At 45.5% G+C, this 17,483-nt stretch overlaps 1 protein-coding gene across 10 annotated transcripts in view; it reads left to right on the forward strand.

The window, feature by feature from the left end:
- Window positions 1-17,483, forward strand: part of TNRC6C (trinucleotide repeat containing adaptor 6C) — a 129,786-nt gene that overhangs the window by 92,224 nt on the left and 20,079 nt on the right. For 7 of the 10 annotated variants that reach the window (XM_033438596.2, XM_033438600.2, XM_033438604.2 and 4 more), the window contains 10 exons: window positions 838-1,053; window positions 2,904-3,070; window positions 6,007-6,087; window positions 7,367-7,424; window positions 9,324-9,466; window positions 11,058-11,231; window positions 12,576-12,722; window positions 14,720-14,839; window positions 16,964-17,047; window positions 17,228-17,459. In XM_033438596.2, coding sequence (XP_033294487.2) covers window positions 838-1,053; window positions 2,904-3,070; window positions 6,007-6,087; window positions 7,367-7,424; window positions 9,324-9,466; window positions 11,058-11,231; window positions 12,576-12,722; window positions 14,720-14,839; window positions 16,964-17,047; window positions 17,228-17,459 — 1,422 coding nt within the window. The remainder of the gene's footprint in view (window positions 1-837; window positions 1,054-2,903; window positions 3,071-6,006; window positions 6,088-7,366; window positions 7,425-9,323; window positions 9,467-11,057; window positions 11,232-12,575; window positions 12,723-14,719; window positions 14,840-16,963; window positions 17,048-17,227; window positions 17,460-17,483) is intronic. The other 3 variants (XM_004275527.4, XM_033438601.2, XM_033438599.2) reach the window with 2 other exon arrangements.

Here is a 17,483-nt window from a genome sequence, read left to right on the forward strand (position 1 = left end):
AAGTATAAAGAAGGTGGGGAGATCCTTACTGTTGCCTGGTCTCGTGACCGCTTCTGTGCCTGTAGATAGTGATGCCATAACCTCCTGGATTCATTAGGGACCCTTATCTAGTTTCATTGCATCCCAGTCCCAGATCAGGGTGCTATGGCAACAGGACTGGGTGGAGGAATGAAAGAAGAATTCTGAAAAATTCTTGCAAAAAATACTTGCAATCAGTGTGTTTGTTGGAACCACGCTTATCCATAATTCCTCCACTCTGTTCCCGTCTTTAAAGATGAATGCCTCAGCTCTTTCTCAGCCCACTGCTGGTACCTGAGAATTGTCTGGGTTCTCTATTATTACTTTATTTGTACATGTCTAATCTGCCATCTTCTCATTTCTTTGCCCAGATATATGTCTTTGATGGTTGGCCAAAAGATAAGCAAAAATAATTTTCAGTGTATATTTGCCACTTGTAAATTGTTTTATAAGAGATTAATGTAACATGAAATTTCTTTTAGGTTGTTATGTATAATACCAGAAGTAAAAGAGCTACTTCTTAAACTTTAGTTTTTAAACTATTCTTTTACACTCTATCATGTTGCAAATACTGTGAATTGAATAGTTTTTAATATAATGGACTTTTAAGTGGGTAGGGGTCAGGATTGAGAAAAATGCAGCTTAAAAAAAAACTGAACAAATCTGATTAGATTCAATATTGTCTCCTTTTCGCTTTCTACTAAAAGCCATCCTAAAGATAGATTATCTCAAAATTATTTTGAACTTGAAATTACCATTTTTACTTTCTCTCTCTGTTTCATTTTTATTGTTTTCTCTCTCCCCTGGTGCCCTTTTCAGTTTCGTCAGGCTGGGGAGAAATGCCTAATGTTCATTCAAAGGCTGAAAACTCTTGGGGAGAGCCATCCTCCCCTTCTACCCTGGTTGATAACGGCACAGCAGCATGGGGCAAGCCGCCCAGCAGCGGCAGCGGATGGGGGGACCAGCCCACCGAGCCGGCGGTGACGTTTGGAAGAGCCGGCGCCCCCGCTGCCGCCCCAACCCTGTGCAAACCAGGTGAGCCGTACTTCCTGCCCTGGGTTGGCCGGTTCGAGATGGACCCGGGTAGTCTGTTTAGAGGGATGCTTCTCATTGAATTTTAAGAATTAGTGTTTTAGGACGCTTTCCTCATTTTTAAGTCTAACGTTAAACTAAAACTATAAAGAAATATTTGCCCTGTCTGATACAAGAACACAAGGGAGCTTTTAACAGAAGTCCATGTTCTCCTTTTTACAAAAAAATAAATACAAGGATCAGAGCAGTAAAGCATAGCTGCCTGATGGTTAGTGGCCTCCACGCTTCTTCAGCAGTGTTCTGCTACCTGCCATTCAAACTACTTAAACTTGCTATTTCACTGAGCAAGGCGGATAAGCCAGGCCATTTTTCTTTTTGAGATTAGGTTTTGAAACATACATTACTTAACAGCAGTCTGACACTTGCTTTGCTTTCAAGTAAACAAAATTCTGCTTTAGATTCTCCAGGTTTATGCTTCTTCTCTCTCTTTTTCTTTTCTTAAAGAGAAAAACCATGCTGTGTTTTCCTCCCATTATCTGAAAGTATAATAAGTATACATATAAAATGTACATCCTTACAAATGAGATCATGTTTACCAAGTGGCATCCTGTAACGTGTGGCTGTTTTGCAATGTGATACTTACGACAAGAGCATGAATATGTTTGCTGATTTAAGTCTGATATTAAAATTAATTGTTCACATGGCTGCAGAAGCTCAGGTTTCTTGTGGTTTTTTTGGACATCATTAAATGTCTCAGATCTTAAAATGAAACTTTATTGTTTTAGTATTTTGTTACGTTGTTAACACTGGATAGTATGCTCTGTATACCAACCATTCTGCTGGATTATTTATTTCATTTATATTACTTCTTGTTATACATCTAAAGGATGGGGAGCTCCTGGGTATTTAAATTCAGGCACTGAGATAGTATATTTGTTTTTAATAATTTGTCCTTGGAGGCCTAATTATATGCCTGTCCACCTTGTAAGCCTCATGTCTTCATCGTCTTATGGACTCTAGTAACAGTACTGTCACCTGACCTTTGTCCTTCTTCAGATTCCCCAGGAAGTGAAAATTTGGGGTAACTTTTTTTTGCGGTATGGCCGCTCCGCGGCATGTGGGATTTTCCCGGACCGGGGCACAAACCCGTGTCCCCTGCATCGGCAGGCGGACTCTCAACCACTGCGCCACCAGGGAAGCCCTGGGGTAACTTTTATACCAAGAATTGCTTTGTATTTTAAGAAAGGAGAAAGATAATATCCTGAAATCAAAACTCAGTATTCAACTTGTAAAACTCCCTCTGCCTATAGCCTCAGCTGTCTCCGTCCTGTCATTCTGGGAGCATCTCCTGGGAGCTTGTCAAAAGCGCAGACTGTTGGGCCAACCACAGACCTGCCGCATTTCTCCTGATCCCCTGGCAACTCGGGTATGGTCGCGTTGGGGGAGCACTGGTCCACGTGACATACCACGTGACAGGGAGGATAGTGACGTTTTGCAGGACTCTGCATTTTACCAGCCGTTCCATATCACGCAGAGATTGCCTCCTTCAGTAGCCTCCAGGATTTACTGTTAGAATGTCCATGCTTTGAAATGACTTCTAGTTAGTTAAAGGAGTTTGGAACAGCACAGCCTACAAATAGCTGAAGTTTGAAGAAAAAAATAGGTACATATATACATGTATATTACATTTCTAGTAGGGAAAATTAAACTCTTAGGTCTAAGGGAAACAAAGTAGTAAAAGGTAGGTTATGTACACCCCTTTTGTCCTGCCTCCCCCTAAATGATGTTATAGGGCACCATTGTCTGCTTTGGGAATGGTGAATCTGATACGTTCGTGTTCCCTCTCTTTCTAGCTTCAAAATCTATGCAAGAAGGCTGGGGCAGCGGCGGGGACGATGCGAACCTCGGTGCCGGTCAGTGGGAAGACGAGGATGGGGGCATGTGGAACAACGCCGCTTCCCAAGAAAGCACCTCCTCCTGCAGTTCCTGGGGGAACGCCCCCAAAAAAGGACTCCAAAAGGTGCGTGTGACACTAAAGGAAATAAACTCTAAAAATCAGTGGTGGTACTTAAAAACATTCAGTTTCAAGGTGGTATCTCCAGGTAACAGTGACAGAGAGATCTGAGGTTCTCACAGTGCTCTCAGGACCCTGGTGGTCCTGAGGCCCTCTCGGCGGGTCTCTGCCGAGCGTAGAATGGGGTTTTCCAGAGACTACATGCCATTGCTGTCACAGCAGAGCGAAGGCAAGGACAGATGGGTGAATCCAGCTGCTTCTGTGAAGCCGGACAGTAGAGAGATGTTCAGTCAGGTACGACAATGCCACTCTTCTCACTAAAAATTTTTGTTTTAGAAAATATAATTATTTTCCATTAAAAAACATTGTTATATTAACATATAATGGCTTTGTTATGGTTATCTTTAAACAAATTAATACAGTTTTTTTAATTTATCAGTTTTAATTTCTAATACAGTAAATATCAATAAATACAACCCATATAAACAAAACTTCTTTAGGATCCTCGGGTTATTTTTGTTTTTGTTTTTGTTTTTGTTTTTGCGGTACGCGGGCCTCTCACTGTTGTGGCCTCTCCCGTTGCGGAGCACAGGCTCCGGACGCGCAGGCTCAGCAGCCATGGCTCACGGGCCCAGCCGCTTCGCGGCATGTGGGATCTTCCCGGACCGGGGCACGAACCCGTGTCCCCTGCCTCGGCAGGCGGACTCTCAACCACCAGGGAAGCCCAGGATCCTCGGTTTTTAAGAGAGGTAATGGGGTCCTGGGAGCAGGAAGTGTGAGCACTCCCCAGGGACTCAGTTCTCTGCACCCAGATGCACAGCCTCCACAAGAAATCAAGTGAGGTCCACAGCACAGATGCGCACCAAGACAGCTTCCAAGTAGATCGCAAATTCAAATATGAAAGAGAAAAATGTAAGAGAATTTTAAAAACTATCTTGGCGAGGAAGAGGCCTTTCTAACTATGACCAAAATCTAAAAGCCATGGAATGAAAGGCTTATAACTTCAGTAAACATAAAAACTATACCTGATAGAAAATTTCATCATCAAAGTCAAAAGACAAATAACAAACTGGAAAAAAATGTTTGTAAGTCATAGAGAAGACTGACCTTCCTGATAAATAGAGAAAGATCCTAGAAACTGGTTTTTTTTTAAAAAAAAAAACCCACCGGTAATCCAGTAGACAAATAGCGAAGAATGTAAGCAGGCGATCCATGGAAAAGGAACACAAGTCACTGTTAAACGTGTGAAAGGATATTCAACCTGACTTGCAGAAAGAGAATTCAATTTAAAACAACATGAAGAAATGCCATTTTTCATCTCTCAGCCCAGCAGAAATCCAAAATACGCTGTCTTTGCAAAGCTGTAGGAAAACCAGCACTCTCGTACATTGCTGGTGGAAGTGTAAACTAGTGTAACCCAAATGGAGGGCAGTGTGGCGTCATCTGTCAAAATTACAGATGCGTCAGCACTTTGACACAGACCTTCTACTTGTCAAGGGACAGCAAAAAAATAGTAACTTAAGTGCACATTGATGGGGTAACTAGTTAAATTATGCTACATCCGTATTATGAAAAACTAAAGTTTTTTTTAAAGAAACTAAACATTGATATGAAAAGATCAACGAAATATATTGCTAAGTGAAAGGCAAGATACAGAGTATATGTATAGCACAACCCCGCTTTTGGGGGGCAAGGGGAAGAGAAGAGAAAATGGGTGTGTGAGTGTGAGGCACACACGTACTCGTAACGGCCTCTGTTGAATTTAAAATTCTCTGGAAGGATGAGTAAGGAGAGAAGAGCTCAGCAGATGGGTCATGGGGCGGGAAGAAGATGCTTCCATTTGCCCCTTTTTTCTGCTTTTGAATCATGTGAATGTATTATCTGTTCAAAAATTTTTCAATTTGAAAACCATTCAGTTAGCAGTAAGCAGAACCCAGAAACTAAAACCACGGCTTTTTGCTCATAAAGAGTAGAAATGATTGCAGACTTCAAATTAAATCTTTTCACAATCAGGCTGGCAAATAATCCTGTTAATGATGGGACCAGAAACACCAAATTGATAAGTTAAAGTATTGTATATTCTTGGCAAACCTGGCTCTGGCCACAGAGTAATGATTAAAATCACCTCTAGAGAAGCCGCTGCCTTGAGGAAAGTGAGCCTGTTAGTTTGCAGTCACCCCACATGCTCTGTCCTGTGATTGTGGCAGGCTCAGTTTTGAAAGCACTGTGAAGAATACTGTGTATGGTAGTGACGCATTGTTACATCCCCCTCGTTGCAGAAGAGCAGGAGATTCTTGAGGGGTCACATCTTGACGCTCAGCCCTTCCGCGGTGCCTGCTGCCCCCTCTCCGTCTCGCTGCCCTTTCCTTTCCACTGGACTCCCTCCTTTTGTCTTCATCCTCTCCCTCACCGCCATTTCCCCGCTTATTTTTTTCTCCACCCTACAGGCCATAAACAATGAATAATTAACAAAATTAATAGGTTTTTTTGATCCCTTTCATCTTTTCTGTTGGAATGAACACCCTGTATTTTGTCATCTTTTAGAATAAAGCTTATAAAAGGGCAAAAGCCATGTAATTTTTAGTAAACTTTATATGGTTATTATAGGGTCATGTTCAAGGGAGCACTTATTATGATTATTTGATAATGGAAGCGGTACATATTTGTGATGAACTAAGTTCATTCTCTGGAGAAAAGAAATAATTATCTTGCTTTTTTAAGTCCATAAATTGCACACATATGCCAACCTCAGAAGCACCCTGAAGCATTTCATAGCACGAGCCGCCGAATACTGTCGGGGCGATGTGGAGCACAGCATTGCTCAGCGGTAACGGAGAGACGCTGTGACGTGTAAATCAACGTGAACTTTAGGCATCTCCCACTTCCGGGAGAAGTGCATTAAAGCGTGGCTCATGGACTCTCCTTCCCACACTTGGTTCTAGGGCATGAAAACATCTGGCAAGCAGGACGAGGCCTGGATCATGACCCGGCTGATCAAACAACTCACAGACATGGGCTTCCCGGTGACTGGCGTCTTACTTTACTCCTCCTGCCATGTGTCCTGCCCTGCATGGCCCTGTTGTGTCCTGCCCACCTTTGTCATGTGTAACACGGAAGGAAGACTTGGGGGATGAGATTGTTGGCAAAACCTAACTCGTAAATTCCCCTTTCACCTGGGCGCTTCTGCTTAGGGATCATTGCTTTGAACTACAGCAAAGATCCACATCATTTCTATCAAGAATGGTGTGAGAACCTTTTCTTAGAATAAAAAATGATGTGTGATTTTTAATTTTCATTGGTTTATACAGTTTTATATTTTCTTTTCATTTATAATTAAAAGTGAGTTTTCATTCGTTTATGCAGTACGTTGACCAAGATCTCAAGGGAAAACTTGGTATAAAGTACTAAACCCTCGTGTCCAGATAAAGAATCCTAACCAGACCTATTTGCTTCCTGAGTTTCATATCGTGTGTAGGGAGAGTTGGAAATCTTAGGGTCTTCTTCTGAAAATGCCTCCCGGTCTCTTCAGTCCCTAAGAGCCAGTGGCAGGAGTTCAGACCATGAGCAGTGCCTCCTGTGTCTGCCACATAGCCCCTTCAAATGTCTTCTTTCCAAATCTTTGTTCAAATGAGTGTTTACCTTTTGATTGCTGCAGATGTCCCTAAAGGACGGGTCTAGAGTGGCCCCAGACTGGAGCAGGGGACCACATACTTCACGTGGGGTGCAGGCCCCTGACCCTGTGCGGGCGTGGCCGGGGGCCCAGCCTCCCCACGGGTGAGGTGATAGGCCCACACTGGCCCTGCAGTGCTTCAACACCATGCCCAGCTTGGTTTTGGCCTCCACCGAGACTAGTCTGTTTCAATCAGAGAGATAATTATCAAAATGAACCTACGTGTTTTGTGTTATGTTGTCTTTACATTTTTTTGCGAAAAGTAGTTTACAGCAGAGCCTAGAATCTGACTCTTACTGTGACTTCCTGCAGCTGCCCTGGGAGAGGTTTCACCCTGCTAAACCACAGAGTCAGAAGTAAGACTCTCCTGGCACTGGACATTTGGGGTTTAAAGTGTTAAATACAAGTTCTTCCCTCTAAAAATCAATTCAGTACATTTTCTTATTACAAGTATTTTTTATTTAGAAGGCATTTCTCTCTAACCACATGGAAGAAAAGTATTTCTAGTTCTAAAATCTAACAATATTAGGTTAATATCGATCACTTCCCTGAGTTAATAGTGATAGAGCTCTTTACAAGCTTTTCCTTTTGTTAACACGCAGTCCTAGTGAAAACTCTGTTTCCCTCCACAGAGAGAGCCAGCTGAAGAGGCCTTGAAGAGTAATAATATGAATCTTGACCAGGCCATGAGTAAGTAAGATGACATACCTAAAGCACACTTTTTTTTAAAGGTACCAATTTGTGAGTTTTGATGTTCAGAGTCACGGGTTAATGGTTGAATACGCACTGGGGAGACAAGACCACCCACAGGATGTGCACCTGCCACGGGGCCGGTCCCTCAGGACTGGTGGGCACTGGGAACAAATGGCCAAACACCACATTGAACTACGTTTGCTTTTTCTGTTTTGGGGTTTTTTTTTATTATTATTTTTGCAACAAATAGGTGAATTTTTTCTGTCTCCATCTATTTTGAGTGGGGAGACAGTGACCCTCTTGGAGAAAGGCACTGGGACCACGTGCCCACCTCATTGGGTGCTGAGTGAGCTGTTCTTGTGCCGCGCCCGGCAGGGCTTGCTCAGGCCCCACGGGAGCATTGCCTGCTGGCTGAGAGACAAGAGTTACTGTCAAGGAACAAGCAACCCTAGTTCTGGAATTGCTTTAAAAATAATATCAATTATGTTAAATGTTTACATGTAAAATACAGCTGATTCGCATCATTCGTGGTACTTATGTCCTATAAAGTCCCTGCAGACACTGAATCAGGAAGTACTAAACCCTTGCTCCTCGGGAACATACAGGGTTGAGGTCGTCTGAGCCTCTGGCCACAGCATTTTTGTCAACCAGTCAACACGTAACCTTGTTTTATGTGTGTTTCTGTTTAAAGACACCGTATTTAATATGTATTTCTCACAAATAATTATGTGCCATATTTCTTTATAATAAAGCATTAGCTATGAAGGGTTGAACATCCTCCTGACCCTGGATAATGTGACCATAGATTTTGTTCCCTTTTTGACTCACACCAATGCCGTGAGCTATGCTTTTTTAAATAAGTTATCATCTTGTGAATCCACAAATTTAGCCACTTTCCATCTTTTCTGAAGCTTCATCTCACACTGTAGACATTACTTTAGCTCCCCCCACACAGCCTTATACACGATGGTGACATTCTGTCCCTGTTCCGGCTGCACTGCCCTGTTCATCAGCTGAACGCAGCCGCCTGGGCAGCGCTGCTGCAGCAGCTGCTAAACAAAGCGGGCACCATGCAGCCTTCTTGCGCTTAGGACACTAGACAGCACATTGGCTTGGGGACCGTGGGGACCACTGCGATGACCAACAAAAAGCACAGAGATAGCCCTAAGTACACCACAAAAGGACACCTGTCGCTTTGTGAGAGCCTGATCTGGGAATGTGTGTGTCGGGGGCTCAAATTCTTCACCGCCCCACGTGTCCACAAATGACCATAAAGCGCCATACTGTTGATTTGGGGGCTACAAGTATATTTAGGCAAGTAGGTGGATTCACAAGCTCGGAATTCACAAATAATGAGGATCAACTTTATAATCACATGCAAATGCCAAATGGGTGGTATAAGCTGCCGGGACACAGGGAATCGGTGTGAGCTGGAGGGAGTTAGTCCCGCCTCCTCAGAGCCGTGAGGCGGCGCAGAGTCAGAGGGAGTGGAACAAACACCAGTCTCTGAATCGGAAGAGCACGAGGACAGACTCTGTCTGGTTTGCGTTGTATTGTATCCCCGACATTCGGACAGGTCCTTACAGCCAGTAGGGACTCAGCAGGTGGAAATCGATGGCCATGAGGCAGGGCAGCCAGGGAAGGGCCCTCTTTGGAAAAAGAGGCGACAAGTCCCGGGGGAGAGGAAGGGCCTAGCCCCACAGTGGCAGAGGTGGCCGGCATGGCTGCGAGGGACGAGGAGCAGGGGCCAGAGCCAACCCGAGGCCCCTGTTTTCTGGGGGTGAGCGTCTTAACTCCTTCCCTGAGGGGTAGGCTGGTGCCCGTCCGTGCTCAGAACTCGCAGCCGACCCCCGAGGCGTCTCGTTTCAAGCGCTGCTTCTGTCTGCTTTGCCCCAGGCGCTCTGCTGGAAAAGAAGGTGGACGTGGACAAGCGTGGACTGGGAGTGACCGACTACAATGGGATGGTCACCAAGCCCCTTGGCTGCCGCCCACCGATCTCCAAAGAGTCTTCCGCAGACCGCCCCACCTTCCTGGACAAGGTATGAGTTTAGGTGGCTTTTTGTTTGTTTTTAACAAGAGGGGTTTTTCGTTTTCACTGTGTTGGATTAAAAAGTTATTGGGCTATAACATTTAAGTGACTTTTACCCATTTTTCTAATATATATGAATGTTTAACTCAAAAGAGGTTGTGTTATATTTCATATGATGGGACTAGGAATAAAAATACTGAAATTGAAAACTGATTTTCATGTTAGCAGGTGCGCTTGGCTGCTTCAATTTGTCCAATAGACGAGGGTCCATCAAATTTCTGTTTTACGGTCTTACTTTATATGCACAGTTCTTCCCACTGGAAATGATGTATTACATGTCTAATCTCAGGAAAAAGGGTCTAGAAGTGGTTAGGCATGGGCACCCATGTCTCATGGCCCTTGCTTGGATGTTCTACTTCAGAGAACACGCAGGGGTCTGTGGGAAAATCCCCTTAGATGTTTCAACAAGTGTAGTCGCCAGTTCATTCCCCTTAGTATCGTCATGCTCCCTCTCCAGATTGGTGTGACCTCAGAGGGGGGAAACAGCATCCCGTTAAACTCAATCAGAATGTTCATCCTTGAAAAAAAAATGGAAGCAAGAAAGGACAAGTTTAAAGCAAACAAACAGACTAAAAGCAAGCTTATAGGAGAAGAGCTGAGAGTTCGTCTGTTCTCAGATTAGCAGTGTCCTCTGCCAGCACTCCACACAGTGGAGACCTCACCTTGCCCGGCACCGGCACCACTGTGCCCAGAGAAATCGGAATTTCAGACAACAATGAATCATTTTTGGACCATGTTTATTCTCAGATATTATTAGTAGTTTATCTGAAATTCCAGTTTAACTCCACACCCTGTATTTTTATTTGCTAACTGTGGGACCCTGACTTATTTCCGTATCTTTAAAATGTGAAATAATACTGCAGGTTTGGGGACTTCCCTAGTGGTCCAGTGGTTAAAACTCTGCACTTCCACTGCAGGGGGCACAAGTTTGCTCCCTGGTCAGGGAACTAAGATCCTGTATGCCACATGGCATGGCAATCAATCAGTCTATCAATAAATACTGCAGGTTTGTTGTGAAGTTAGATGAGATAAATTTACAAAGGACCTGGCACCCAATAAATGTAAAAAAATAATAATAACAAGATTTTTGTCTGTTTTATAGTTTACCTTATTATTAGGTTAAACCATATGAAATCGCTGTTTGTAGGTCAAAAACATTTGAATGTCAGCAGATTTCAACCTAATGTATACCTAGAGCCTTGCTAATAACTTCTCAAAAGGAGCCTGTTTATTTGAAAATGGTTGTAAAGTGTTTTCCAAGTAAGACTTTTTACAGTGTTTGTCTCTCTTCTGATTCCTACCCGTAGGCAGGGTCAGTAGTGATGAGAATATTATAAGCTGATGTGTGTTTGTAAAATAATTGTTAAAATGAAAACAGCATCTTAATCCTGTTTCTCTTTTTTCTTTTTCCCCTCTTCCTTTTGACCATTTCTCCACTTTCCTGTCCACACATTTTTGATCTTTTAATTCTTTGTTCATCCGCATCCCTTTCTGTGTCCCGGGAAACTTGTGCTTTGTGTGCGGACGGGCACCGCACACAGCTCACGCTTTCTTTCCCCAATCAGGATGGCGGCCTCGTGGAAGAGCCCACGACTTCACCATTTTTGCCTTCACCAAGCCTGAAGCTCCCCCTTTCCAACAGTGCACTCCCTAATCAGGCCCTGGGCGGGATTGCCTCAGGGCTGGGCATGCAAAACTTGAATTCTTCTAGACAGGTAAGGCTGTTGGTAGAGGGCCACCATGGTCTCTCTCACTTGCCTTTAAGAAAGTGTGTTTGACACGCAAACCTTCTTATTTTTAATTAATGCCTGCATTTGAAAATATAACTGAATATGTAAAGGAAGCTGAAATATTATAAGGATTTCCTTCCAAGTGATGTACTGCTGTCAAGAATTGAATCCAGTTCTTGAAATTTAACCATGTTATAGGAAATGCTTCAAAATTATATTTATTCTTACATGTAACTAAAACACCCTTGGTACTAAAGTACTGCTAGTGAAATGACATGGACCGCAGAGCCGTCTTCACCTGCCCAATGCGTTCACAGGTCCAGGCAGTGCCGTCCTGTCTCTCCTGACAGTCGAAACCTTAAATGCATTGATCTGCAGGAAAACACCATACTCTCCCCTTTTTCCCAGAACAGAGGTGACATCTCTTGCAGGTTCTCAGTGGTTTTCAGAGAGTGATGTTGGCACTGTTCCCTGCCTTTGACACTCTTGGGGGAGGTGAAAGTCACCCTCAGACGTCCCTGAACGGAGGGACCTGGGGTTTTGATCGACGGCCGCTTCGTGTCACTTCTCTCCCCTGGAATGAAATGATACGGAAGCGCGTCACGCTCTTCCCGTCCACAGACTGCTCTTCTTGATTTTCTCCTGGGGGAGGCTCACATCACACAGCTCTGAGCCTTCTCTTCCAGTGATGCTGTGAGATTTGGGGTGGCCGGCGGCAGTTCTCAGTGGCGCCCCATCCGCGTGATCCTGGCCATCTCTTGTTGCCCACCGGGCTGCGGTGCCAGTTTCAGCTCTTCTGCGGTCGGGAAGTCAGCAGCCTGGCCGGCGGGCCCCGGGGATCAGATACCCAGTCAGGAGAGTAGAAAGAAGCACTCAAATATATAGTTATTATATTTAACACAAAGTTAACTGCCTGGACTTGTTCACGTATTCAATTTCAGGTTTGTTGAAATCATAATTATATTTCCTTTTGGAAAATGTCCTGTTCTCCCAGGTTAGTGGTCCCCACACATGATGCCCTTTACCCCAGCACAGACGGTGCCCACACAGCCGTGCCTGCTGCTCCTGTGCCTGGCTCTGTGTAATTATAGCTTCCTGGAACACGACGGCCTTGTTGGGGGGCACCTAAAACTGGCTCTGTGGGCGGCTTCTGTGATTTAAAGACATAGGCAGGCTCTGCGGGCAGATCTCCTGTCATCTGTACCCAGTTTAGACAGCACTTCTTAAACATCCCCTTTGGTACACGTTGAGAGCGGCAGGAAGCAGGTGCAGCCTTGCCCCCCGCTTGCTCCCGGGCGACTGTGTAACGCGCCCTCCGCCTCCCTGCAGACACCGAGTGGCAACCTGGGCATGTTTGGCAGCAGCGGAGCAGCCCCAGCGAGGACCATGCAGCAGCCGCCACAGCCGCCCGTGCAGCCCCTGAGCTCCTCCCAGCCCAGTCTCCGTGCTCAAGTGCCTCAGTTTCTATCCCCTCAGGTCAGACCCGCTTCCGCTACACTGAGAGCCAGTCAGCCCGCCCGTGTTAACCTGTCCGTCCCACCCTCCTGCCCTGGGAGGCATTTCCGGAGCTGCTCCCCCAGGGCCCCCGCCCCACAGGCCAGGACTGGGCCTCCTCCCGGCAGAGTGCTGTTGCCGGGTGACACATGCCAGGGATGGGACTTCTGTCCTGGTCTGGAGAAGATTACTTGGATGAACCCATTGAATTCTTCTAGATTAGTGAGAGAGGAAAGTGGCAAGTGAAATTGCTTGGGACATAAAAGAAAATTCTTAGAAGCAGTGAAGGACTGAGTAATGCTTTAGTGACAAACTAAATGTGACAATATATAATAGTGTCCATATCACAGACTTTTGAGTTAAGTTTATTCTTTAGTATTAGATCGTTTTAAAACAAAAGAGCAAATAGAATCAAGGAAAAGGATATTGTTTTGCAGAGCTCTAAAGCATAATGTCAGCTTTTTCTCATATTAATATTGTTTACTTTTAGAACATTTCCATAATTTTTGACTTTGGGCTGAGTTTTTAATTACAGTGTTACAGTCCTTACTGCTTAAAAGAATATTCAGTAATAGATTAAAATGGTAAATCATAGAATTCGCTGGAAGTAATTATTCCTCCACAGTTGTTTGACCAGAGATCTGTGCACTGAGTTGAGATGGCTGAAATCTGGGTAAAATAATAGTGAAATGCATTAAACAGGATACACTGTAAGCTGCTACAGTAAAATGCATTAAACAGGGTACACTGTAAGCTGCTACAGCAAAGACACCCTGAAATACAGATGCTCGGACGAGACAGACAAGTAATTTGCCCCCAAGCAACAGAGCAGAAAGTAGCAGCTCTGCCTCGGCCGTTGCCCAATGACAGAGGGAAAGCGAGAGACATACCACCTCCACTCATGTCCCACTGCCCAAGCCTAGTGACATGGCCACCCCAGCTAAGGCACAGGAGCAGAGACAGGTCCTGGAGACAGAGCAGCCTTCCGCACACAGCAAGCCAGCGTGTCCCGAACGTCACTCATCTGTGTGCCTCCCACGACTGTTACATAATGTGTTTTCTTTAAGTTGACTTGCCTTCTTAATTTAGATAAATTTATTCTTAAAACTGAACATATCTGTCGTAAAGAGAAAAAGCAACATTTTTCTAATACACGTTAGGCGACAGTAAAAGATACTCTTCTGTGCTCTACCTAAAACCATCTTGTGTAAATGCTGTGATAAGCGTACAGCGCACGCCGTGGAAAACACTGAGCTGGCCAGTGCCAAGCCCCTGAAGGGTTCAGAGCAGTGAATGCCAGTTGGGCAGGGAGGCAGGCTGACCATTGCGGTCAGGGCTGGCCGGCCACACCAGGGCACGTGCCACATGGGAGGCTGGGCAGCCGGGCCCCCCGAGAGGAATGGCTGGTCCCACGAGCAGGGGGAGACCACTTCCCGAACGTGTCAACTTGAGAAGGGGTCCCTGCCTGCCCTGGAACAAGGCCCCCCGGTCAGATGGCCGCGGTGCCATCTGCTGAGCTCCTGCGGGGACTAGTCCAGGGCGCCTGTGTGAGACGTAGACACTGGCCTCCTTTGAGGAGGCTCGAACTTCCTCCCAGAGACCCACGCCTTCGCTGTCTCCCACCCTTAAACGATGCCCACTTAGCTTCATTTCGACAGAACGTGAAACCAGTTACCGATGGGAGTAACCCAGAGCCCTAGAAAGTTAATTCGTAACTAAAATATTTGGAGGAAGAAATCTCTTTCTTGCCATCTGCCTTTACCTCCCTCCCTCCCTTCCTTCCTTTCTTCCTTTCATATTATCCACAAAAGCATGTAAACTACTAATGTTAAAATGTCTGTAAATTTTTTAATGGCTTTTGAAATTCACTGAGACAAATATAACTGTCATTTACTCAGTTTTGAATCTCAAAAAACTGCACAGACAAGTAAATGTTTGAATAGAGAATCCATGTCTAATGGTGCATTTTTTGTTAACAGGTTCAAGCACAGCTTTTGCAGTTTGCAGCAAAAAACATTGGTCTCAACCCTGCACTATTAACCTCGCCAATTAATCCTCAGCATATGACGATGTTGAACCAGCTCTATCAGCTGCAGCTGGTGAGTAGGTAGATCTGCTCGGGTTCTAGGACAGAGGAAGAGCCTTCTCCCCGTGAGCTCGGGGATGTGCCAGCAACATGCACGCCGACTGAAGAAAAGCAGTCGCCGTAACGCTTTTCTTCACGTCAGGGAATGTCATTGAGACGTTCATGAAGTTTGTAAACTATTAAAGGAATTAGGAAGTTCTTCACTTAAGGGTGTGTCCACTAAGCTTTGTGGATTCTGTGGCCCTTTCGTGATCACAGTCTTCCAGATCTGACAGTTAGGGTGTCTGTTAGCTCTCAGCCAGCCTTTCTCATCTGAACCACAGAACCCAACAAATCATTTCATGATTGTTCTCTAAATTCTTCCAGGGTTGGTCTACACAGATAGCATTCTAGAAACAAAAGACAGAAGTTACTTCGTTACATACAGGAGATGAGATGCCTTAGAGATTAGGACTTGATTTTCTCAGAATCCCTCTTGAGGAAGGCTGATGTAGCCTAATAATTCTTGCAAGTGTTACAGTTTAACATACGTTGAATTTTTAATTTTCAACAGTCTTACTGCTTTTACCATGAAATGCCATGGCATTGTATCCCTAGGTGCATCCTGAATTTATATTCCCTGAAGGGCCCGGTATATTATTTCCTTCTTTAATACGTTGACACCTGATTTATTTAGAAGTCTTGCCCAACAGCTTCATCTCCTAGAAAATGACCAGGAGTCATGAAGGGAGAAAAGCCTCCAATAGACAAAACCATGCTGTCAGCCTTTCCTTACGGGGGAGCCCGGGGCTCTCAGTCCTGACCCTTCAGCGTTTGTTAGACACACGTCTGACCGTCTGGGTGTCTGGTTCCAGGTAGTGGCCAGGTGGGGTGGGGGTGACCTAGGACAAGCCGCAGTGCAGTGAAGTACCCAGGGCCCTGGGCACGGGATCCAGACCGGGACTGGACCTCACTCGGAAAAGGGAGCCAAGCTGCCTCACAGTCATGCTGTAAGGCCCCTGCGCGGTGTGCTACCGCCAGCGCCAGGAAGGGACCGCCGGCCTCAGTGGGGAGCAGCTGAGAAACATGCTATTTAGAGCTCTCACTGCAGAGGAAAACAGCTTTCCACTCCTTGATAACACAGAGGACGGCTGGATTCTGACGGGAGACAGAACTCGTTATCAGTCGTACTGATGTTCTGGAATCCTTTATTTATACATAATTTTTATTGACCTCTGTAGTGTAAAAGATACCAAGAAAATGTTGGATTATGTTTAATCTGCTCTGTTTTAAAAACAATGTACACTGTTTTAACATTTTTTTCCGGAAAACTTGGTAAAATGATATTTCAGTACATCCTAAGGTTAAGTTTTAGAGCCTATAAGGATTCACTTAAGTGAAGTATTTTATTCCTCTCTAATTCACAGATTAATGAGGCATTTCTAGTAGTATAATCTCTACTTCTACTTGGATTCTATTTCAATAAATCCTCTTGCCCAAAACGTCCCAAAAAAATCCATGTTGTAAAGAAAAAATTTACAGTATTCAGCCAACTTTCGAAACAAATGATCCGGCCTTCTGCCTCGTGGTGGGAAGAATCTGACGATCATTCTCGCTGGCTTCGTGGACGGGGTCTGTGTGGCAGAAGTGGCCACGTCTGGACCTCAGGCTCCCTGTGGACCAAGGCCACACGTGGCTCCTGGTAGCTACAAGCCCTTTAACGTGTATTGTTCTGTGGCCGCCGATCACTGCTGTCCTGCCACATGGTCTGAGCCATTCTGGACAACTTGCATCTTTATAAGGGGAAAAAAAATTTTATTTTCCCCTCATTTCTTTTTTATTTTTAGTTTGTATGAATTGAGCAGAAGAATTTTGATCTCTTCATTAACTGAAAAATATTTGCTGACAAACCTCATTACCAGCACTAAACAGGGGTACTGACTGAGTTACTTTGTAAAGTCTGTGCACTAGAAAGGTTTTGGAAAGACATGTCTCCTTTTGAAAAAGCTTCATGCCTCACGCTATGCTTAAACCACAGGATGGTAAGGGGACCGAGAATCTGTGCCTTTTTTTTTTACACTAATGTACAGAAGTGGAACCCTTTGTTGAGGCTTTCTTATAATCTACTGGACGCTTCTCTTTGTGTCTGTGTCCACAGGCGTACCAACGTTTACAGATCCAGCAGCAGATGCTACAGGCCCAGCGGAACGTTTCCGGACCCATGAGACAACAGGAGCAGCAAGTAGGCGCCCCCCGGGTGGCTCAGCGGGTCGCTAGCTGTCACCTCCCCTGGCCTGTTACTTGTCACTGGCTTCTCTCTCGCTCAGCCTCCCGTTTTGAAAGCCTCGGCGTCACCTGGGCTGGGGAGGAGGGCGGCCCCGGCGGCCCTCCCGACCCGCTGACCGCGCGTCCCCGCCCGCAGGTTGCGCGCACAATCACTAACCTGCAGCAGCAGATCCAGCAGCACCAGCGCCAGCTGGCCCAGGCCCTGCTCGTGAAGCCGCCCCCGCCCCCGCCGCCCCTGTCTCTGCACCCCTCTGCAGGCAAATCGGCCCTGGACAGCTTCCCCCCCCACCCCCAGGCCCCCGGCCTCCCCGACCTGCAGACCAAAGAGCAGCAGTCTTCACCCAGCACCTTCGCTCCCTACCCTCTCGGTGAGTCCGGGTCGACGCCGACCG

Source organism: Orcinus orca, chromosome 19, assembly GCF_937001465.1.
Source record: "Orcinus orca chromosome 19, mOrcOrc1.1, whole genome shotgun sequence".
Classification (NCBI taxonomy): domain Eukaryota; kingdom Metazoa; phylum Chordata; class Mammalia; order Artiodactyla; family Delphinidae; genus Orcinus; species Orcinus orca.